This window comes from Ovis canadensis, chromosome 26 (genome assembly GCF_042477335.2).
Source record: "Ovis canadensis isolate MfBH-ARS-UI-01 breed Bighorn chromosome 26, ARS-UI_OviCan_v2, whole genome shotgun sequence".
NCBI classification, from domain to species: domain Eukaryota; kingdom Metazoa; phylum Chordata; class Mammalia; order Artiodactyla; family Bovidae; genus Ovis; species Ovis canadensis.
This window is the reverse complement of record NC_091270.1, coordinates 29,210,787-29,235,185: the sequence shown is the minus strand read 5'-3', so window position 1 is coordinate 29,235,185 and position 24,399 is coordinate 29,210,787. Positions and strand designations below refer to the sequence as shown.

At 40.8% G+C, this 24,399-nt stretch overlaps 1 protein-coding gene across 5 annotated transcripts in view; it reads right to left on the bottom strand.

Moving 5' to 3' along the window:
• TENM3 (teneurin transmembrane protein 3) overlaps positions 1 to 24,399 on the bottom strand; it is a 629,396-nt gene that overhangs the window by 36,959 nt on the left and 568,038 nt on the right. For 3 of the 5 annotated variants that reach the window (XM_069573182.1, XM_069573183.1, XM_069573186.1), the window contains 5 exons: positions 23,730 to 23,979; positions 23,002 to 23,022; positions 13,567 to 13,799; positions 12,314 to 12,468; positions 10,659 to 11,533 (listed from right to left, as the gene is read on the bottom strand). In XM_069573182.1, coding sequence (XP_069429283.1) covers positions 10,659 to 11,533; positions 12,314 to 12,468; positions 13,567 to 13,799; positions 23,002 to 23,022; positions 23,730 to 23,979 — 1,534 coding nt within the window. The remainder of the gene's footprint in view (positions 1 to 10,658; positions 11,534 to 12,313; positions 12,469 to 13,566; positions 13,800 to 23,001; positions 23,023 to 23,729; positions 23,980 to 24,399) is intronic. The other 2 variants (XM_069573184.1, XM_069573185.1) reach the window with 2 other exon arrangements.

The window sequence follows — 24,399 nt, the reverse complement described above, 5'->3', positions numbered from 1 at the left end:
AAATGTTTGGCTCTGGCCTGGAACACCCCACCTTGGCTTGCTCACCTTGCTTCGTACCTCTGAAGGTCTCACTTTGAGTCGATGGCATGATTGGCTCCATGGACATGAGTTTGAGCAAACTCTGGGAGAGAGTGAAGGACAGGGAAGTCTGGCGAGCTGCAGTCCACGGGGTTGCAAAGAGTCAGACACAACTGAGTGACTGAACAACGACTCTAAGAACCGCTAGACTGGCTGAATTTGGGGATGAACTGAGGTCTAGGAAATCTGTCTGGGAGTATGTGTGTTTTTAAGAGAGGGATGCTAAGAGGAGTCAGAGATGATGATATCCCCAGTCATCTTATCTCCTTCCTAGGTCTCCTCCCCCAGCCCTGGGGCAGAGGACAGAAGAGAACAGTGTCCGTATTAGCTTGCTTTGATGCCTCAAGACAATGTGAAACTAGGATCCTGGAACGCAGGCAAGGGGCCTCCTCTGGGAGGCTGAGAAGTGAGGGTAGCCAGGAGGGAGGGAGGCTGAAGTTGCTTTTATTTTGATATCCTCAGAACGAGTCAGAGATGCCAGACAGTCTCTGGAATACACCAACTGTCCATCTTCAGTTCTGGGATTATAAAATAATAAAGTTTCCTTTCACTGGTTGTCACTGTGTAGATTTCTTGCCCTGTTATCAAACAACCCTTTAAAATGGCTGGAGTATGTAACTTGGTCTCAGAGTAAATCATCTGAAGATCACCCTATTAGGGAAGTTGCTGACACACTCAGATAGGATGCTATTGGATCATCCGGTTTAGACAGCTATGTAATTAGTTTAAGGAAGGAATTTGACACTTTGAGAAGCTGCATTTACCTGAACCATTATGGAGCATTAATTGCCTAGATAAAACACACCAAAAAAGTTAATGGAGGCTTGCCACTATTGACACATTGCAAATTATAGTGAGAAAATATGCAACATTTTCTATTATTATATATATTGTGAGACAAGCTGAAACTAATCTGACAGATTAATCTATTTTTTAATTTTTCTGGGATTTTCTCAAATAATCTGAATAACACACAATTTCTCCATTTCCCTTTCTGCTTTAAAACCTGGACAGAATGAATGATTTCTTAAAACTAGACTGCAGAGGACTAATACTAAATCAAGTATTAGTAAAAAGTATTGCCTTAGTAGCAATAGTAGCGTTTGGCTTAATGTTTGAAATGTACAAAGATTTAAAGGGTTAATGTTTGAAATGTGCAAAAATGTATAATTATTCAATTGTCTACACATTTTCTTTTTCTTTTTTTTACTGATGTCCCCGGGACTAACCATACTGGTTAAAAATTTAATGTAAAATTGTTAAACAATTAAAATAGCAAAAAATGGAAATCAACCATAACATTTCCCCATGAATTTAAGTAATCTGCTGATTAAATCTTTTAAAATCACACTTAATGCAGTAAATGCTTTTTTCCATGAAGAAAGTAAGAAAAAGGAAAATAAAAGGAATTGGGTACCATTTTTAGAGATGTGTTTGTAAAGTGGGCAGCTTTGTTGTTAATGCAGTTTTGGGCAGAGACAGCAATGAAATGTGGTTTTTCAGTGTTTGAGTTTTTAGGGTTGGATGTCAGATGCCTACCAAGGGAAAGGTTATTCTCTCAGTTTGTACAGACTGACGCAGATGTCTGGCTATTTAGACGTGATTCACTGTCAATACTGGGAGAAATATCAATCACCTCAGATACGCAGAGAACACCTCCCTTATGGCAGATAGTAAAGAACTAAAGAGCCTCTTGATGAAAGTGAAAGAGAGTGAAAGAACTGGCTTAAAATTCAACATTCAAAAATCAAGATCATGGCATCTGGTTACATCGCTTCATGGCAAATAGATGGGGGAACAATGGAAACAGTTTACAGACTTTATTTTCTTGGGCTCCAAAATCACTGTGGACAGTGACTGCAGCCATGAAATTAAAAGATGCTTGCTCCTTGGAAGGGAGAAGGCAATGGCAACCCACTCCAGTACTCTTGCCTGGAAAATCCCATGGACAGAGGAGCCTGGTAGGCTGTAGTCCATGGGGACGTGAAGAGTCGAACATGACTGAGTGACTTCACTTTCACTTTTCGCTTTCATGCATTGGAGAAGGAAATGGCAACCCACTCCAGTGTCTTGCCTGGAGAATCCCAGGGATGGGATAGCCTGGTGGGCTGTTGTCTATGGGATTGCTGAGTCAGACACGACTGAAGCAACTTAGCAGCAGCAGCAGCTCTTTGGAAGAAAAGCTATGACCAACTTAGACAGCATGTTTAAAAGCAGATACATTACTTTGCTGACAAAGGTCCGTCTAGTCAAACCTGTGGTTTTTCCCATAGTTACGTATGGAGGCGAGAGTTAGACCATAAAGAAGGTTGAGCATCAAAGAACTGATGATTTTGAATTTTGGTGTTGGAGAAGACTCTTGAGAATCCCTTGGACTGCAAGGAGATCAAATCAGTCAATCCTAAAAGAAATCAGTCCTGAATATTTACTGGAAGGACTGATGCTGAAGCTGAAGCTCCAATACTTTGGCCACTTGATGTGAAGAGCCAACTCACTGGAAGAGACCCTGATGCTGGGAAAGACTGAAGGCAGGAGGAGAAGGGGACAACAGGGGATGAGATGGTTGGATGGCATCACTGACTCAATGGAGATGAGTTTGAACAAGCTCTGGGAGATGATGAAGGACAGGGAAGCCGGGAATGCTGCAGTCCACGGGGTCACAGAGTCGGACGCAACTGAGCGGCTGAACAACACTGTGAAGGAGACTGGATTCATCTTTTCTGATCTGGAATAATCACCAGAAAGTTTTCCTAGGTTATCTGCGCTATCTGCACACTAGTTTGGACATGAAGTCCAGGTATTATTTACACCGCCTCTCTCTCCTCTGAGATTCCGTTTTCCATCTTCTCTGGGATGATCAGAACTGATGTCAGTGGCAGCCGTGGGTCTGCACGGGCACAGAGTTATGTTCATTATAAAGAAATGAACTGAGAGGCTCATTCTGAAATTGCTAAGTTTGAAAAAAGGACAATAAAGCACCTTAAGGAGAGGCCAGAGACCCATATATACCTACATAAACATGTAAGAGTGGAAACTCATTTATTTGCTCCTTGAATCTGAATAGAACTCATGACAGACCACAGAGTCAACCCCTCATATATAAAGCTCCAAATATTCAAAGTCCCATGACAGAAAACTGCTACCAACTCGGCAGTGTGCATGTACATATCAGCCAGAACTCAGAGTTTTTCCCCATGATGTCTTCTCTAACCTGACAGAGTGCCTCCAGATATATCCACACGCTTTGATTTTATGCGGTAAGCAAGCAGAGAGCTGTGAAATGCCATTAGCTATTAAATAATTTATTCTATTGCCCAACTCAATACACTGGGTCTGTTTTTGTGTGCATTCGAGTGTAAGAAGTGAGGTCTAGCTCTGGCTATGAACTTTTTAAATAATATATTTCCAGTAGGTAAGATCTTTTGGGTCTCCCTGGAATTACTCCAGCTATGGAAACATAACGTGGGATAATTGTTTTAAAATTGTATGAAGAACAGCACAGAAGAATCCCTATTACTAAGAGAAGGGGATAACCAGCCTTATCACAGGGTCATCAGATAAGGGGACCCCAAAGCTAGATGGACAGCAAGTCAACAGAAGAGGTGGTCTGAGGAAAGAGGGTTTATTCATCAGCAATGAAAAAGTCTTCTGTTCATGACACATATTAGTCTAATTCAGGGATCTCAGAGCTGGATTATCAACGACCTGACACCTGCTGTTGTCTTCCTACCAGACCATCTGTAGTGTGTCTAAGAATGCTGGACACTTCTTAAGGAATCACGGTAGGGATACAAAAAGAACAAATAACATGGAGAGAAATTGCTGCCCAGAAGAAGACGGTACCTCCAGTTTCTGAAATGAAAAGTTCTTTTGCTTTGGAAATTCCCTGTGAACCCTAAAAAGTCATTCTATCATGCTGGTGAAGAATTTCAAGTTTAGAATTTGGGTTTGTTTCCCGGAGCCATTCTTCCTGCTCTCAGGGGCAGCAATATACTTTAACAGTATTTGGACGGGAAACGTTTTCTGTTCTCAACTCTTCACCCCCAACATTTCAGAAGAAAGTGCTATCAATATGGAGTCTTAATTTTTTGTTAATTATTTAATAACGAGGTCAACTGAGGAAGTCCTTATTTTATAAAACAAAAGACAGTAAATAGGTAATAATAGGTACATACATTCTTAAAAAATCAACAACAAAAGCAAGAAGTGTTAATATTTTCAGCACTAACTATTGGTATGGAAAGGTCTGAACTATTTCAGAAAGCAAATATTTACATGGTAGTCTTCCAATGGAGGGTTCCCCAGGTAGCACTAGTGGTAAAGAACCTGCCTGCCAGTGCAGGCGACCTAAGAGATGCAGGTCCCACCCCTGGGTCAATAAGATTCCCTGGAAGAGGGCACAGCAAACTGCTCCAGTATTTTTGCCTGGAAAATCCCATGGACAGAGGAGTCCATGGAGTTGCCAAGAGTTGGACGCTACTGAGGCAACTTAGCACGCATGCATACACTTCCAATGGAGCCAGCTATAGGCTTCATCAGACTCTTCTCTATAAAAAAATGTTCACCAATCACATCTTTAACAACAGTAAGAACTGGACATGGAACAATGAACTGTTTCCAAATTGGGAAAGGAATACATCAAGGTTGTATATTGTCACCCTGCTTATTTAAATTCTATGCGGAGAGCACCATGTGAGATGCCGGGCTGGATGAAGCTCAAACTGGAATCAAGGCTGCTGGGAGAAATATCAATAACCTCAGATATGGAGATGATACCACCCTTGTGGCAGAAAGTGAAGAGGAACTAAAAAGCCTCTTGATGAAGGTGAAAGATGACAGTGGAAAAGCTGGCTTAAAACTCAACATTCAAAAACCAAGATCATGCCATCTGGTCCCATCAGTTCAGTTCAGTTCAGTCGCTCAGTCGTGTCCAACTCTGTGACCCCATGAATCGCAGCACGCCAGGCCTTCCTGTCCATTACCAATTCCCGGAGTTCACTCAGATTCACGCCCATTGAGTCCGTGATGCCATCCAGCCATCTAATCCTCTGTCGTCCCCTTCTCCTCCTGCCCCCAATCCCTCCCAGTATCAGAGTCTTTTCCAAGGAGATCACTTCATGGTAAACAGATGGAGAAAAAATGGAAACAATGAGATTTGTTTTTTTATTTTCTTGGGCTCCAAAATCACTGTGGACAGTGACTACAGCCATGAAATTAAAAGACGCTTGCTCCTTGGAAGAAAAACTATGACAAACCAAGTGTATTAAAAAGCACAGACATCACTTTGCTGACAAAAGTCTGTACAGTCAAAGCCATGTTTTTTCCAGTAGTCATATATGGATGTGAGAGTTGGACCATAAAGAAGGCTGAGAACTAAAGAACAGATGCTCTTGAACTGTGGTGCTGAAGAAGACTCTTGAGAGTCCCTTTGACTGCAAGGAGATAAAACCAGTCAGTCCTAAAGAAATCAACCCTGAATACTGATTGGGAGGACTGATGCTAAAGCTGAAGCTCCAAGATTTTAGCCATCTGATGCGAAGAGCCGACTCACTAAAAAAGACCCTGATGCTGGGAAAGACTGGGGGAAGGAGAAGAAGGGGGCAAGAGAGGATGAAATGGTTAGATGGCATCACTGACCCAATGGACAGGAATTTAAGCAAGCTCCGGGAGACAGTGAAGGACAGAGAAGCCTGGTGTCCGCTTGGGGTTGTAAAGAGTCAGACACGACTTAGCTACTGAACAACCACAACCCTTATAAGGTCTAAATTAGACTTGCGGTACTATCAGAATATGAGGGGATGTATTACAGACATGAACCAGGATTCCGGGATCTGCCAGCTCACTAATAATGACAAACGCCAAGGAATCCTCCAAAGTATTGGAGAAATGTGTTTTACAGTTTTTCACACTTCAAAGGGTGGGCCCTTCCTCATTCACAGCTAAATTAAAAGACTATATAATTATATACTATACCATTATGCTATGATTATATTATTATAATTATATATATTATAAGAAAAAGTCCTTTGTCATTCTGATATAATGGTTCTGAATTATTTAGGTTAAGTTCTCTGTTTTTTTCCCCTGTCTTGTATGGTAATCCACTGTTTTGCCAAGTGCATAAATATTTCTTGAAAATGTTTTAATCATGTCTTTGCTGTAAACATCTAGAGGAAAATTAATAGAAACATTGCTTTTGATTTTTTTTTTTTTTGACCATGCCACTCAGCGTGTGGGATGCTAGTTTCCTTACTGGTGATCGAACCCACACACCCGCTGCATTGGAAGTCTGCAGTCTTAACCACTGGACTACCAAGGAAGTCCCTCCAAATCTGTTTATTCTATCCCACAACAACTTCACAAGTGGAGTATGCCCATTTCTCATCCGAGGTCATTAGTGAGCCCGTCCATGTGTTGCAGAAGTTCAATCAGTAGTAACCCACGTGACGAACTTCTGTGCATTGTCAATTCCCAGGAGCAAATAAGAACACATTCAAGAATGGCCCACAGAGCAGAGGTTGAGTCCTAGACTGTACTACAAATTTATTTCTCTATTTTCCCCCATGCTTTTAACTAAACCGAAACCCTACCAATGCCGCCATCATTTCCTGAAGATCTTATCATCAGAGCAGCTCTCCCGCCCAGCCTCATCAGATGGGGGCACTTTTGCTGTATTCTTCTGCTGTCTCTTTGGCAATACAGCCTGCTATCTCTTTGAAAATGGTGCAAAGGAAGTACTTGCCATTAACTTCCAATTTATTCCTTTCCTATTGCGATCCCAAAATGAGCAAAAGGAATGTTAAGAACAGAATTTTAATGTAATTCAATTGAAAAGGTTTGTTCCTCTGACAAAATCAGGCTGCTGGGGAACATTCATTTTGTTAAAAGGGAATCTGTCAAAAAAGAAAAGGGGTCCAGGCTACAGAACAACTAAGCCTCAATGTGCAGGTTCTATTCCAGAGAAGTTGCATGGAAAATATTTGTATATTGGGTCATTTTTTTCTACTGACTTTTATTATAATTTTAGAGGTGTGTTCCTACAGAAAGTACATTTGCTCCAGCATTTCATTGTAGAAGTCATACTAAGGATCTCGGTATTCATTTCCAGGACTATTTTGCATTTGTCAACATGCCATCTCTGCACGTCTAATTTCCCCTTATGCTTTGTGCAATGTCAGTGGAATGAACAAGTAATGGAAAGTGATTTTACACAGTCCACAAAATGTGACTGTTCTTAGAGCACACTGGCTGGGCCATTCTTCCACAAATTTAGTAGAATAGCCTGGCTGGATGCTCCTTTTCCTTTTTCATATGCTTCCAGAATGACCAGCTATTTCTGATTTGCATTTAGTGCTAAGGTTCTTTCAAGTGGAGTTTAGATTCTCCAATAACCAATTATAAGAAGTTCAGCCTGTCTCAGTCTGAATGGAAGGGGTGTTTAGGGGAGAATGGATACATGTATATGTATAGCTGAATCCCTCTGCTGTTCACCAGATACTATCACAACAATGTTAACTGGCTATATCTCAATACAAAATAAAAAGTTAAAAAAAAAAAAAAAGTTAAGCCTTTCTTTATGTGGTACTGATGGAATCAGCCAAGTTCATTGTAAATGTTTTTAAAGTTTCCCTTCAGGGGAGTTTGGGAAGGTCATGTACACACTGCTACATTCAAAATGGATAACCAACAAGGACCTACTGTATAAGCACATGGAACTCTGCTCAATGTTATGTGCCAGCCTGGATGGGAGGGCAGTTTGGGGGAGAATGGATGAGCCTGGTGGGTTATAATCCATAGGGTCACAAAGAGTCAGACACAGCTGAAGCGACTTAGCATGCATGCATGGATATGTGTATATGTATGGCTGAGTCCTTTTGCTGTTCACTTGAAACTCCCACAACATTGTTAACCAGCTATGAGGGAGTGAAAGTTGCTCAGTTGTGTCAGACTCTTTGTGACTGCATGGACTACAGTCCATGGAATTCTCCAGGCCAGAATACTGGAGTGGGTAGCCTTTCCCTTCTCCAGGGGATCTTCCCAACCCAGGGATCGAACCCAGGTCTCCTGCATTGCAGGCGGATTCTTCACTAGCTGAGCCACAAGGGAAGCCCAAGAATACTTAAGTGGGTAGCCTATCCCTGCTCTAGCAGATCTTCCTGGCCCAGGAATTGAACTTGGAATCTCCTGCATTGCAGGTGGATTCTTTACCAACTGAGCTAGGAAGGAAGCCCTTACTCAACATAAAATGAAAAGTTAAAAGTTTGAAAAAAAAACCAGTTTTCCTTCAGTGACTACTAACATAGCCAGCTTTAGCACATGGGTAAATATAAACCCCAAAAGTTTATGCCTAAAACCAAGACTGCAGTATGTTTCCATGAAAGTTTGCTGCTAATATAATATTAGGCCTACGTGAAGCAAAATATTAATCTTTAAGCAGAGGTAGACTGACTCTGATGGTCATGAAACTTAAGCTTAAGGACCCCCCACTTGCCTCAGTCTCTTCCAAGGCCCTGACCCTAATTTTGTCTTCCTTCTCCAGAAAAAGGGATCCCCAACTTATAGAAGTTTCAGGTCCCCCCAAAACCTGGATCTCACTTGCCCTTAAGATTATATTATTATTATACCTACTATAAATAAAGGACATACTATGATAAAGGACAGAAATGGTATGGACCTAACAGAAGCAGAAGATATTAAGAAGAGGTGGCAAGAATACAAAGAAGAACTGTACAAAAAAGATCCAGACAATCACGATAGTGTGATTACTCATCTAGAGCCAGATATCCTGGAATGTGAAGTCAGGTGGGCCTTAGAAAGCATCATTATGAACAAAGCAGGTGGAGGTGATGGAATTCTAGTTGAGCTATATCAAATCCTGAAAGATGATGCTATGAAAGTGCTGCACTCAATATGCTAGCAAATTTGGAAAACTCAGCAGTGGCCACAGGACTGGAAAAGGTCAGTTTTCATTCCAATCTCAAAGAAAGGCAATGCCAAAGAATGCTCAAACTACTGCACAATTGCACTCATTTCACATGCTAGTAAAGTAATGCTCAAAATTCTCCAAGCCAGGCTTCAGCAATATGTGAACTGTGAACTTCCAGATGTTCAAGCTGGTTTTAGAAAAGACAGAGGAACCAGAGATCAAATTGTCAACATCTGCTGGATCATCGAAAAAGCAAGAGAGTTCCAGAAAAACATCTATTTCTGCTTTATTGACTATGCCAAAGCCTTTGACTGTGTGGATCACAGTAAACTGTGGAAAATTCTGAAAGAGATGGGAATACCAGACCACCTGACCTGCCTCTTGAGAAATCTGTATGCAGGTCAGGAAGCAACAGTTAGAACTGGACATGGAACAACAGACTGGTTCCAAACAGGAAAAGGAGTACGTCAAGGCTGTATATTGTTACCCTGCTTATTCAACGTCTATGCAGAGTACATCATGAGAAATGCTGGACTGGAAGAAACACAAGCTGGAATCAAGATTGTGGGAGAAATATCAATAACCTCAGATATGCAGACGACACCACCCTTATGGCAGAAAGTGAAGAGGAACTAAAAAGCCTCTTGATGAAAGTGAAAGTGGAGAGTGAAAAACTTGGCTTAAAGCTCAACATTCAGAAAATGAAGATCATGGCATCTGGTCCCATCACTTCATGGCAAATAGATGGGGGAACAGTGGAAACAGTGTCAGACTTTATTTTTGGGCTCCAAAATCAGTGCAGATGGTGACTGCAGCCATGAAATTAAAAGACACTCATTGGAAGGAAAGTTATGACCAACCTAGATAGTATATTCAAAAGCAGAGACATTACTTTGCCAACTAAGGTCCATCTAGTCAAGGCTATGGTTTTTCCTGTGGTCATGTATGGATGTGAGAGTTGGACTGTGAAGAAGGCTGAGTGCCGAAGAATTGATGCTTTTGAACTGTGGTGTTGGAGAAGACTCTTGAGAGTCCCTTGGACTGCAAGGAGATCCAACCAGTCCATTCTGAAGGAGCTCAACCCTGGGATTTCTTTGGAAGGAATGATGCTAAAGCTGAAACTCCAGTTCTTTGGCCACCTCATGCGAAGAGCTGACTCATTGGAAAAGACTCTGATGCTGGGAGGGATTGGGGGCAGGAGGAGAAGGGGACGACCGAGGATGAGATGGCTGGATGGCATCACTGACTCGATGGATGTGAGTCTGAGTGAACTCCGGGAGTTGGTGATGGACAGGGAGGCCTGGCGTGCTGCGATTCATGGGGTTGTAAAGAGTCAGACACGACTAAGTGACTGAACTGACTGAACTCATAGATACTATTATATATATGAAACAGATAAACAGGGACCTACTGTATAATACATGGAAGTATATTCAGTATCTTGTAATAACCTATAATGGAAAAGAATCTGAAAAGGAATATATGTGTGTATAATATATATATACACAACTGAATCACTTTGCTCTGAAACACACATTGTAAACCAACTATACTTCAATAAAAACCAAAAAAAAGGCAGAAAAAGGATCATACTGTTATCTTACATTATCATATACAATATTTTATAATCAGAGTAGAATTTTGATATACTTACTCAAAAAATGTTGTCCATCCGGTTTCATCGCTTTTAGTGGCTAAAAGGCCACTGTTGCCATGGTAAGTAAACAAGACCAGCTCCAGTCCTTGAGCGGTCATGCTTTTCAAGCATCCGTTTGTCCCTATGGTCAGCCATATCACTTGGTTATCTGGAGACACCACTCGGACTGGCATGCGATTCGGGTCCCGTCTAATCCTAAGGGTGTTGCCGTTACTGTCGGTCACAGCGGTAATGTCATTATCGTTGCTGTAGCTGAAGTTGTACAGGTAATCGCCAGTGACTAGGCTGACAGTATACTGGTGAGTGCCGTTGATGTCGAAGATGTAGAGCTCCTGATCAGCCGGAGAGGCAACTTCGTAGAAGTTCATAGAGTTAAGTAAAGGCTTGTTCTTTGACACCGCCCGGATCCGAATGTTCCCCAGGTCTGCGATGTACAGCGTACCATCCGGGGAGGCGGCGAGGGAGGACGGTGCGCTCAGCTTGGCATCTTTGGCGTAGCCATCTCCGCTCTGGTAGCAGTCACAGTTGGCATCGTTTTTGCAGTCACACTCTGACGGTATCCCGGCGACCAGGGAGATCTCCCCATCGGTGGTGACTTGCCGAATCCGGTTAATTTTCTTCTCGTCGGTTTCGGTGATGTACAGGACCCCGCTGTAGGACACAGCAATGGCAGTGGCGGACTCTAGGGTCGTCTGCACTGCATGCTTGCCCGCGGAGTACTCCACCCCCGGCACCTGGCAATGCATGGGCCTCCCGGCGGCGATGCGCACCTGCCTGTTCTCAGTGATCTGTAAAACGACATTATTATCCAGCACGTAAATGGAGTTGTCCATTGGGTTAATGGCTAGGTCAGTGGGCCATTCCAGGCGTACCTGAGTTAAAAAAAAGAAGAAACGGTCTGGTTAGCCAGTTGCTGAGCTGCGGGTCATTTGCCAGGAGAGTAAATTAGACCGTTTAGGGAAATGACCGTTAATTTGATAAGCTGTTTTAAAAATTGTTTTTAAAACATATACAGTGAAATAAATGTAACCGTTTGGAGTGGAGACAAATGGAAGAAATAAATTTTATTTAAAAATGCAGCTCACTGAAAGATTTTGCAGATTATAGCTAAGCAGCAAATGAACCTCTAAGTAGTGAGTTAATAGATATCAGTGAGATATGAATACAGTTCCTTTCAGCAGTAACAATCACCAAATGCTGGGGCTTTCTAGGTTATGAATACATTAGCGTTCTCTTGTGTTTTCAATCAGGCCAATAGTAAAGTTTCTAATTCTAAACAGAAGTCCCTGAGGACTGATCTTAGGGGGGGGTTCTCTCTACTACCTAAGGACCTCTCGCATTTATAAGCTTAGAGATTTAAGCAGTTTTGTTCTTGGAATATCTGCATGCTGCTGCTTTAATGGTATTTTATTACAAATGATTAGCATTTCTTAGTGATAATTGTCCTGCATTTCATTGAATTCTTCAAATGCAGAACTGGAGAAGAAAATAACTTTGTATTAGCTCTGGAGACATATATCAATGGAGGAACTTTATCACAAGGACTGCTGCCATGACACACGTGTATAAGATGGTGTTATCACAGTTTACGGACACTGTAAATCAAGTCATGCAGAAGGAAAAAAGACACTTTGGGGCAATGTTTTCACTACCTGGCTGATGTGCATGCTAGTGTCACAGGTTAAAGGTCTGGCTGAGGTCAGATCATTAGAGCCCAGGAGAGTTGATATGATTCCATTCTGATCAACTTTTCGGATCATTGTTCCATCAACAAAGTAGATTAACCCATTTTTATCAACTGCCATTCCTGTATCCAAGAGAGTACCTGTTAGTAACCTTTCAAAAATGATTTAATTAAATGCTCACAGTCCTCGTTAAACTCAACATTTAACATCAATAACATGGGCAGTAGACAGGAGGTAAGATTGCAGACTGCCAACATATTAGAAAAAAATCCAACACAGGCATTTTTTAACATTACAAATCAATGTAAAATGTAATAAAGAACCCAAATTTGTAAGAATCTGTCCTTAGCATGTGGATCATATGGGTAATACGTGTGTTTAAAATATAAACACCGTATAGTGTTGCTGTCTATAAATTATAGAAACAGGTCAAATTCTGTTATGCTGAACTTAGAGTAACTCTATTCTAACAAAAATAGATCTAAGCCAAGGTTAGTGTTTTGTTGACCTTGTTACAATGAAATCTGCTAGGATGAATAATTCAGCACAACAAATACTTTTTTCCAGTCTGTGTTCACATAACAATCTCTAGCTATAATGAAAAAAAAAAAAGGCTCAAATCGAAAAACACTGTAATGAATGGCATAATACATGAAGAAGGAGTCAGTTCTGACTGGTTTAAAAGCTAGAGGCCTCTGTCACATAGAATTTTTAGCCCCTGTTACCTCCAGAAATTCATCACAGCAAGCATTTTTTTCCCATGGCATAGAAACAAAAGTTTAGTAGCTCCAAACTGGGTGATGGCTAATAGGGTCACTTAGTGATGGTTCTTAGAGAGCCCTGGGACTCATTCACGACAAAGAAATTCCAGGACAATGAAAGAATGTAGACACTTCCCTGAAGCTGAAAAGGATGTGACCTGAATGATACTGAGTAGTTGCTTGATTCCTTGACAAGTTGAAAAAAATGGTATGATAATAAAAAATGCCAAGCACGTAAAATCAACCTACAGTTGATCTTATTGTAAAATCAACTTTAAGATTTTAGCCATTTCACACTAAATGGCTTTTCAAAACACTAGATGTGAAACGGCTTTCCAGAACATAGTTGAGAGGAAAATGTTAACTCAGCATTAAACACAATCAGGCACTAACTGGATTTTCCACCTTTTAATTTTTTAATGAAAAGAAATCCTCCAATTGGTAAATGCCGGTCGGTACCTTTGGGGCTCATGAGTGTTGCTTCCACAGCCTTCCCACCATCCCCACATCTGGCTTCATCGAAAGGAAGGCACTGCTCCCCTGTTCCTGCCACCACTTCGGCATTCTTAGTCAGGTCTTTTGCACCCATAAGTGACTTTGGGCGATAAATCCTGCGGGTGTTAGTGTCAGAAACATACAAATCTCCCGTGACTGGATCAGTTGCAAGGTAGTACCTATGAGCTGGGTTGCTGCTGTAAGAAAAGATCATATAGAAACATCACAAAAAAAGTTACTCCTAAAACACAGAAATTAAAAGCAAAATAAAACAGATGATGAGAAACTAATTATAAACTGAGACTCCTCATCAATGACTAGAAAATGAACAGCACTGTAAACAACGATTTAAAAGCACTGGTGCCAATCTCTGACATGACTCGTTTCCTTGTCTGTTGTTGAGGATGTAACAATTTATTAAACAGCCATCTTAAAAGTAATTACCTTTAGAAGGCGATATGCTTCCAACCTAAACAAAGAAGCAAGCTCTCGAAATATTTTTGGTTCAATGCAAAGCCATTAGTATACACCCCCTGAGTGACGGGCTTAAGGATTATTCCAGGGGAAGGGGGTCACTAACAAATTCTCCAGTGAAGTATAACATTCTAGTGATTCTACTTGCATCTCATTGTAGGGAAATCTCCAGTTTTCTCTTGCAATCAAACCAAAAACACCTGGCTTCAAAAATGGAAAAAAAAATTTTTTTTTTTTCTTTTTGCGGCATGTAGGATCCTAGTTCCTCAACCAGGGATTAAACCATTGCCCACTGCTTTGGGAGGTCAGAGTCTTAACCACCTCCAGAGAAGTCCTGATGCCTGAAATCTTAAATGCACTAAGACATACTGTGTTCCTTAATGTGGTAGTTTATTACTTTGTACTGAGGTGAAAAGTTACATATCATTACAATATTCAGAAAAATTTTGTAGAGGTTTTTTTTTTTTCCCTCCAATAATCAGTCTGGTATTGGCAGAGTTGCTCTTCCAGATATATATATATATATATACAGCTGTGACACAGTCGTAACTCAATCAAGCTGGGTCTATTTTGGAAGGCAGGACATTGGAAAGATTCTCTAGTCTTTCCTATCTCCCTGATTATACACTAATTATGATACAGTTGGTTTTAAACATATACACACACATTTTATCTTCCTGCCAGCTGTATATAAATATGAGCATAACCTCTGGGCCACGTTGCCCGTGTTTGAACATCAGCTTCATCACTAAACTGTGTGACCTTGAGCAAGCCAGCTAACTTTGCCTCAGCTTCCTTATCTGTAAACGTGAAAACAATGCAGATTTCATAGGCTGTTGAGAGGGTGACATGAACTAGTGCAAGTAAAATCCTGACCGCACAGTACATACTCAATACGCATCAGCTGTTCTTAATATTGACTTGTGTCCTGTCTCCTCGTACACTGCACTGTCTTTGGCCTTGTGACTCAACCCGTGTAGAAGTGTAATAATTATTGTTAACGAAACTATAACTTGCCTTCTGAACATGTAAATCAGGAAAAAAGAATTCTCTAAACTTGAATAGGTTCAATTTGTTTCTTTAGTCCTGCTATTATTCTGTAATGTCAAAACTACCAAAACAATGCAGATCCTTCTTGCAGATCCTTCAATGCAGTCTGAATGGTTTCTAATTGAATGATGCTAAAGGTAAATGAAGAATGCATACTTTTCACGATGCCCCTCATTTTGAGAAGAAAACAACAGATTTCTGAGACGCCTGCTTGAATAGCAATGGTATACTCTTTAGCTATAGGGCATGAGTTTCCTTGGTCCAAAAATAATAGACATTCAGGTCATAAGCTTTGCGTCTGTTGGCATCACTTTTATTCCAGTGGAACGGTAAAAAGACGAGGTCCAAAGTGATGCTTTATACTTTCTGTCCTGAAGCATCTCTTTCCTTGAAGACACAGAACTTTCTAATTCAAGCACTATCTGCCAGTGGCTTTAAAAATGTCCATCAAGTGAAGGCTCTAATTTTGCACAGAAGTCTATTGTCCAGAAGAACAAATGTGGAGGCGTATGCAGCCCTGGGGAGGAGCATTCGCCTCTGGAAATATTACCCACAAAACAGCAGGAAATGAGAGCGAGCTCCTTTCCCTACAGTGCAGCCTGCCATGGCAAATTAGAGCTGCTTCTTGGGACCCAGTTTCCCTTAAATGAAAAAAAGGGGGGATCTGTACTGAAACCCTCAAAGAAAAAAAAAAGTGAGTGTGGAAATTTTCAGCTGACAGGCTGGTGGCAAGAAGCTCTGAGTAGCGTGTGGGATGTGTTTGGGATTCAAGGACACCTGATTTAAGCAAAGAGTTTTCTGAAGGGGGTGTTAGTTCTTGCCCTTCCAAGTTCCTGCAAAGCCAAAGCACTGGAGAGGCTGGGGTGGTGGTACAAATGGGTGATGAGCTTTAAATCAGTGATGTATCTCCTGTGAAAATGCGAGGCTATGATGACTGCCAACTGTCAGATGCTGATAACTAGGGTGCAGGAAATTTACCAAGTGCACAGTTTGGGGGAATCTCTGTTCAGCAGAATTATATACAATAGCCTTCTTGGGTGACCAACTGAGATTTTTATTTCAGAAAGGTTTATGAGAACATTGAGACTTTGACCAATAGCATCAAAACCAAAGAAGCTGAGATCAAGCTACCCTGGGCCTGGACTCAACTTACCCTGAATTGTCTAGATCCAAGCTGTCTTTTCTACGTCTTACTCAATTAGATTATAGATTTAGACAGATCCAGTGGTAAATGCAGACTAGGTTTCCTCATTTATTTTGTCATAATTCAGCCTTCTTAGACTGGAGAAATATTTGCAAAGGACCAGCTGTATGTAGAATGTTAGTTGTTCATTCGACTAACATTGTGTCTGACTCTTTTGCAACCCCCATGGGCCCTGCCAGGTTCCTTTGTCCATGGGATTCTCCAGCCAACAATACTGGTGTGGATAGCCATTCCCTTCTCCAGGAGATCTTCCCGACCCAAGGATCAGAACCTGGGTCTCCTGCATTGCAGGCAGATTCTTTACCATCTGAGCTACCAGGGAAGCCCAAGCTATAGAATAGATATTATTAACACTTATAACGCTTTTCAGTTGGAAACTGTACCACAGCCCTTGGAATACAGAGTGTTTCTGAAGGTGTATAAATTATATTAATGTATAAAACTATGATTTTCTGGCTAACAAAAGATTATTTATATTATTGCAAGCAAGGCTTTGGGTTTGGGATGTGATATTTTTGTTCTTGCTTAATTTTTAACTATTAAGTCAATGACAAGTACTGAATCAAATTTTTAGAGTTTTCTATCTAAACTTTAATCTGTTCAATTTCACAGACCTGTGACTGACACTTGTTTGATCTTTTAATTGGTAATATAAAATTCACAAAGTTGATTTTTAGAATTACATGCTTAAATGCCCCTTGGCTGGTATTAGTTAATGAATTTAGTTTCCTTTGTTTTGGAATTTTAAATAATTGGGATCAGGAATGATCTAACATTTACTACCTACAAAGGGGGTTTGTTAGCAAACATACTAGGAACATCATAGGGGGAAATGTTGAACATATATAAAAAAACTTATTTTCTAAGCATTTTGGAAGCTCTCATTTATGTAAAAATTCAATATGTTGGCTAGTATTTATATCAATTCAAGCATAGCTAGACAATTTGGTTTGATACAATATCCTGACAAATACTTAATATGTTTGGTATGACAGAATACTCTGAATTTTAAAATATTAGGAACACTTTTATATTTATTTTATTAGTCAATATATTTATTATTTCCCCCCTCAGTCCAATTAATGAGACTGTTGATATGCTATGAAGCATGGGAAGAGGAGAAGAAACATTCATTTTTCTATTTTACTTCATCATTAACAACTGACTTCCCTGTTCATCTTTATATATTTAGACATATTTTTCTTCTTCTTTCTACCGCCTATCCCTAAGTCTTTCATGTCTTCGGTGCTAGCCAGGAAAGTGGGACTAAGGAGAAAGCCAGGTAGGATCCTTTCGTTGTTGTTCAGTTGCTAACTCGTGTCTGACTCTTTGCGACTCCATGGACTGCAGCCCGCCAGGCTCCTCTGTCTGTGGGATTCTCCAGGCAAGAATACTGGAGTGGGTTGCCATTTCCTTCTCTAGGGGGTCTTCCTGACCCAGGGATTGAACCTGTGTCTCCTGCATGGACAGGCAGATTCTTTACTGCTGGGTCACCAGGGAAGCCCAGGTAGGATTCTATCACCTGATACAAGGAAGATGATATTGGTAGGTAAATAGGAAGAAGCATCTGTAAAGAATTTTCATTTTTTAAGCTAAATGAAGACACTCTGATGAGCTGAAATACCTTGGCTTTGTTAAATCAATTTTGATGAATTAGTTACTAAGCAAATGAATCCCTAATTTTTGTCAAGGATTATTATCATCCGTTTGATGATATGAACTTAAAAGCCTTATTTTTTAATTTTTCCTACATCTTTCTCTTTCTCATCACTCACACACTGTGTCCACTCTCTGCCTTCCTTTATCTCATCAGCTGATTCCTTCATGACTCCTCAGACTATTTCAGGTACCTAGCATCTCATGGTTTCACATAACAGCTTCCTAACTGATCTTCACATCATCGTGGACACTGACACCAGATTCATCTTCCTAAAAGGCCACTCTGAGATGCTGCTATCTTGTTCAAAATCAGACCATGGTTCCCCACTGTCTGCTACTCTGCAGGACCAGAGAGCAACTCCTTAGAGCCATCAAGGCCCTGAGCTCTCTGACCTTAACCTGCCTTCCTACTGATCTCATTACTACCAACACGGTCACTTTGATGTTGTCATAATTTTGAGCTGGATTGGGTTTCTTTCAGAACATGTGCCACTCATCTCTTTGGAGCAAGTAACTTGACTTGTTCTATATTCTTTCTTCATGACTGCTCGCCCTTCTCCTGGTTGTTCTGTGTCAGCAGATTTCATTTTAGACCTGCGTCAAATCAACCTCCCAGGAAACTTTTCTTAAACACACTCCCACTTCCCCGTAATCTCTCCCTTCACAGAAAGTGAAAAAGTGTTAGTCGTTCAGTAGTGTCTGACTCTTTGCGACCCTATGGACTGTCAGGCTCCTCTGTCCATGGAATTCTCTAGGCCAGAACACTGGAATGGTTTGCCATTCCCTTCTCCAGGGGATTTTCCTGACCCAGGGATCAAACCTGGTCTCCCACGTTGCAGGCAGATTCTTGACCACGTGAGCCACCAGAGAAGCCTCCACACGTTTACTCTTGAAATGCAAGCCATGTGATCAGGTGTCAAAGAGTGACATTGATGATGTCATTTAGTCTGTTACAGGTACATCTTCTCCCTACTGGATTGTGAGTTCTGAGAGCATGGGCTTTATCTCAATACTACAATCTGTCCAAGAACCCAGCACATGGTAAGTGATCAGTCAACACAGTTTTAATAAAGATGGGTATCAATTTAAAACCTAAACCACTGTATTTTACACGGATGGTACATAAAGCAAATGCAAGAGTCCATGTTTAGCAGGGATACTGTAGAGAGAAGGATCATGAGAGAGGGATTACAATGAGCATCACTGCCAAACATCGTGGGCTAGTACATAATGAGTTCATTGCACAAAGTATTGTTAATAATGTAGCTCTAATCTCACAGATTTTTTTCTAGAGAGATGACAGTTCTACATAATTTATCAAATGATTGTGAAATAAATCTAGCTTTTTATAAATCCAGGGAATTAGCCTATAGAAACCTGGCTGCTTAGACAGATGAAAACTGACTATGTGGTGTAGTGTAAAGAAATTAAAAGATGCTTACTCCTTGGAAGGAAAGTTATGACCAACCTAGACAGCATATTAAAAAGCAGAGACATTACTTTGCCAACAAGGGTCCGTCTAGTCAAGGTTATGGTTTTTCCAGTGGTCATGTATGGATGTGAGAGTTGGATTCTCAAGAAAGCTGAGCACCGAAGAATTGATGCTTTTGAACTGTGGTGTTGGAGAAGACTCTTGAGAGTCTCTTTGACTGCAAGGAGATCCAACCAGTCCATCCTAAAGGAGACCAGTCCTGAGTGTTCATTGGAAGGACTGATGTTGAAGCTGAAACTCCAATACTTTGGCCACCTGATGTGTAGAACTGATTCATTGGAAAAGATCCTCATGCTGGGAAAGATTGAAGGCGGGAAAAGGGGATGACAGAGGACGAGATGGTTCGATGGCATCACTGATTCAACGCACATGAGTTTGAGTAAACTCCGGGAATTGGTGATGGACAGGGGGGCCTGGCATGCTGCAGTCCATGTGGCTGCAAAGAGTAGGATGTGACTGAGCAACTGAACTGAACTGAATTGATGTGGTATAGCGTAAAGAACACGCTTTTCAGACTGGTTCAAATCTCTGTTCCCCATTTCTTAGTTACGTATCTCGGGGGAAGAGGCATAACCTCCTTGAGCCTCTCTTAGTTCCTGTGTAACCTTGAAGGGCTGCTGTGTGGGTGTGAGACATTGTGTATCTGGCACTGTGCCTGGCCTGGAACAGCCCAGCCTGTTAAAAAGGTGGCTGTTTTGATCATTTTTTTCTGTATCGCCTCCAGCGTTTCCGCATTTAGTTGGTATACACATCAGCTTGTCTTCTCTTCTCCACAGTTACTAAAAAGACCAGGCCAGAACAATTTTGATATTCAACTAACAGCAGAGCTGATATTTCTAACAGCAGAGCTTTTCATGCTCAGAAGTCTGGAGAAATTCTGTGCTAGTTTCTGCATGTGGCTGGGCTATTAGTTGATAGGTAAGATCAACAGGGGAGCTTAGGTGAAGGCCTTGGGACTGTGGCTATGGGTCGTATGGATATGTGACAGCTACACACCTTTCAGCTGACCTTTGCTTTTTATTTCCTAGTTGGCAATCTCTACACAAAGGTTTAATTGAGTCACAGGGATTTATTCATCTCAAGGACTTCACGCTAATTACCACTAACTTTTCTATCCAATATCATTGTATTAGTTATTTTAATGGCCAAGCTAGATTGAGCATGTCCAATATACCTTGCCTTTTTTTCCTTTTGCTAGCTTTCCTTTAAAACATACCCCCCCCCCCCCTTTCTTTTTTGCTGTCCTGAGGAAACCTTCTCAGTTAAAAGTGCCCATACATTATACAAGCTTGTCCTGTACCTTCTCAGCTAAGTGTACAGAGCAAATAGAATCTGGAAAACTTTGGAGCCTATATATTTGCTTCAGTGACATTCATTCTGAGCCCTGAAGAAAGTCTTTTCCTCCATAATAATGTCAGTGGAAACACTACTTCTTAAAACTCAAATCTATTAATTCTCTCAACTTAGGAAAATATACAGTTTAAATGGGGTTTAAAGCCAGCAAATTTGGAAAACTCAGCAGTGAGTGGCCACAGGACTGGAAAATATGTTTTCATTCCAATCCCAAAGAAAGGCAATGCCCAAGAATGCTCAAACTACCGCACAATTGCACTCATCTCACATGCTAATAAAGTAATGCTCAAAATTCTCCAAGCCAGGCTTCAGCAATACATGAACCGGGAACTTCCAGATGTTCAAGCTGGTTTTAGAAAAGGCAGAGGAACCAGAGATCAAATTGCCAACATCCACTGGATCATGGAAAAAGCAAGAGAGTTCCAGAAAAACATCTATTTCTGCTTTATTGACTATGCCAAAGCCTTTGTGTGGAACACAATAAACTGTGGAAAATTCTGAAAGAGATGGGAATACCAGACCACCTGACCTGCCTCTTGAGAAATCTGTATGCATGTCAGGAAGCAAAAGTTAGAACTGGACATGGAACAACAGACTGGTTCCAAATAAGAAAAAGGGGTACGTCAAGACTCTTTGACGTACTTATTGTCATACTCCTTGACGTATATTGTCACCCTGCTTATTTAACTTCTATGCAGAGTACATCATGAGAAATGCTGGGCTGGAAGAAGCACAAGGTGGAATCAAGATTGCCAGGAGAAATATCAATAACCTCAGATTTGCAGATGATACCACCTTTATGGTAGAAAGTGAAGAGGAACTAAAAAGCCTCTTGATGAAAGTGAAAGTGGAGAGTGAAAAAGTTTGCTTAAAGCTCAACATTCAGAAAATGAAGATCATGGCATCCGGTTCCATCACTTCATGGGAAATAGATGGGGAAACAGTGGCTGACTTTATTTTTTGGGCTCCAAAATCACTGCAGATGGTGACTACAGCTGTGAAATTAAAAGACGCTTACTCCTTAGAAGGAAAGTTATGACCAACCTAGACAGCATATTCAAAAGCAGAGACATTACTTTGCCAACAAAGGTCCATCTAGTCAAGGCTATGGATTTTCCTGTGGTCATGTATGGATGTGAGAGTTGGACTGTGAAGAAAGTTGAACACCGAAGATTTCATGCTTTTGAACTGTGGTGTCGGAGACGACTCTTGAGAGTCTCTTGGACTGCAAGGATATCCAACCGGGCCATCCTAAAGGAGATCAGTCCTGGGTGTTCACTGGAAGGACTGATGCTGAAGTTGAAACTCCAATACTTTGGCCACCTCATGCAAAGAGTTGACTCATTGGAAAAGACCTTGATGCTGGGAGGGATTGGGGGCAGGAGGAGAAGGGGACGACAGAGGATGAGATGGCTGGATGGCATCACCGACTAGATGGATGTGAGTCTGAGTGAACTCCGGGAGTTGGTGATGGACAGGGAGGCCTGGCGTGTTGCGATTCATGGGGTTGCAAAGAGTTGGACACGACTGAGCGACTGAACTGAACTGAACTGAAATACACAATTTAAACTACAGCAGCAATGAATTTACCAGGAAGTCAGCAAAGCTTAACCTTTAGGGCTCCTCCCCCTGTATAAGTTCCTTCCAAGTCCAAGGGCCCCTGGCAGCATGTTCATGAGATCTTATGTTTTAAAAAATTTGCCAAAGTAAACTATCTTAAGGTTCTTTTTCTTTAACCTAGGCCCCTTATTCATAAGCTTTGGGCCCCATAATGCAGATCTGCCCAGGCTATTGGTCAAACCGAACACTCCTCAAACTCTCCCAACTGTGCTTCAAATGTTGTTCTGTTCAATATGGCTTAGTCAGTACCTGAAATTTACAGGTTTCTTTTTTGTCACACAGAGATGCTCATTATAATGGTTTTCTGCGACAAAATTTAATCTGTTAGCCAACTCAAAAATATTTCTCAAATTATACTGCACAATATAGGCTTTGCAATATGCTGTATCATAATAGTTCATTTGTGCAGTTTTCATTCCTCAGATGTTCTCTGCTGCTGAATTTCCTCTCATGATAGAATGTGCTTAGAAAACAATGTCAGAGAGTCAAGTTGACACATACAAAGGACATCCAAAAATACACAATAACCTTTAAGCAAGATGCTTACCTATGTCTAAAATCTTTATTTCTTGGTGGAAGCAGATAAAAAGGTGGAGAAAAAAAGCACAGTTAGAAAAGGTTTCTATATAAGGAACTGAATACTGAGATTTTAGTTATTTTATGGAAAATTGCTAACTTAAGCAGAACTAACACTGGAATGAATTTTGTAGGTCAAGGCTTATCAAACAATTTATAGAACAGAATGATTTTGATAAACATGCTTAAATGAACAAAGCAAAAGCAGCAATTTGTTAACTTTAACTACTGGCATTATGGTTAATGAGTTAACCCAACTTGAAGATTTGATATTCTAGCTGAAAGCTACAGGCTTAGTTTGTTTACTGTTATGTCCTAATATTGTAGGAAAATATTTTATGCTTTAATTTCAACCAATGTGAAATAAAAGTATAACAACTTATATCGCAAGATTTTTCTAAAGATAACTACAGAAATTTAAAACCCATAGTTCTAGCTTATTGGAGTATAGAAAATTCACTGGAATCAGTGAGCTTTTATATACTAGGTTAGTTTACACTCTTTCATACAGTTACGGCACAATATACATGCATTGGGCTTTTTCAAATTTGAACCAAGAATTTCACTGCTTTCCAAGGAGAATTTTAAACACTAGAAAGGTATGTTTAAGTAAATAAATTAGTACACCATATGCAACATTATTTTAAAATAAAAGCATGTTTCACTATGATCAAAACCCCAAAATAAGGAGAGACATACCTTAGCTCTAAAACGCTTGTTACATTTCCAGAAGGGAATATCCGCCGAACATAGTTGAAATCCCCCACGTACAGACTGCCGTCGATCCCACATGCCAAGGCCACCGGGGCCAAGAGTTTATTACCATCGGCTTGACCGTTGCAGCTCGGGCATGAGATGCTGCGCCTTCTTCCGTTGCCCATGATACTGCTCACCACGGGGGGCTGCTGGGAGATAAACTGATTCTCCCCGTTTCCCTTGTATAGGATACCTGGATGAGATAAAAATTTTTCTTATGATAAAAGGAGTAAAGTTGAAAAGTCACCAGGTTCAGTACAGAAGCCACAGTTTGGTGCCTTTTCGATTTGGACTGGGAAAACTTTTATCTAAAGTTCTACCAGAAAAAGCTCCATTCAATGACCCACTGTAAAATATTATATAATAAGATATAGGAGAGAGCAAAAAATGCTAACCATTATGGGTTTAAAGAATGTCTGGTGAAAGAAACAAAGGTCTAACAAGAAAAATTAGAAACTGAGTTCTCGACACCAGTGATTCTCAAACTTGGCTACATGTTGGAACTGACAGGGAAGTTGTATAAACTACTCATGCTAGGATCTCACCTCGAGGGATTCTGATGCAATTGATCTGGGGTGCAGCCTTGGCACTGAGATTTTTAAAAACTCTCCAG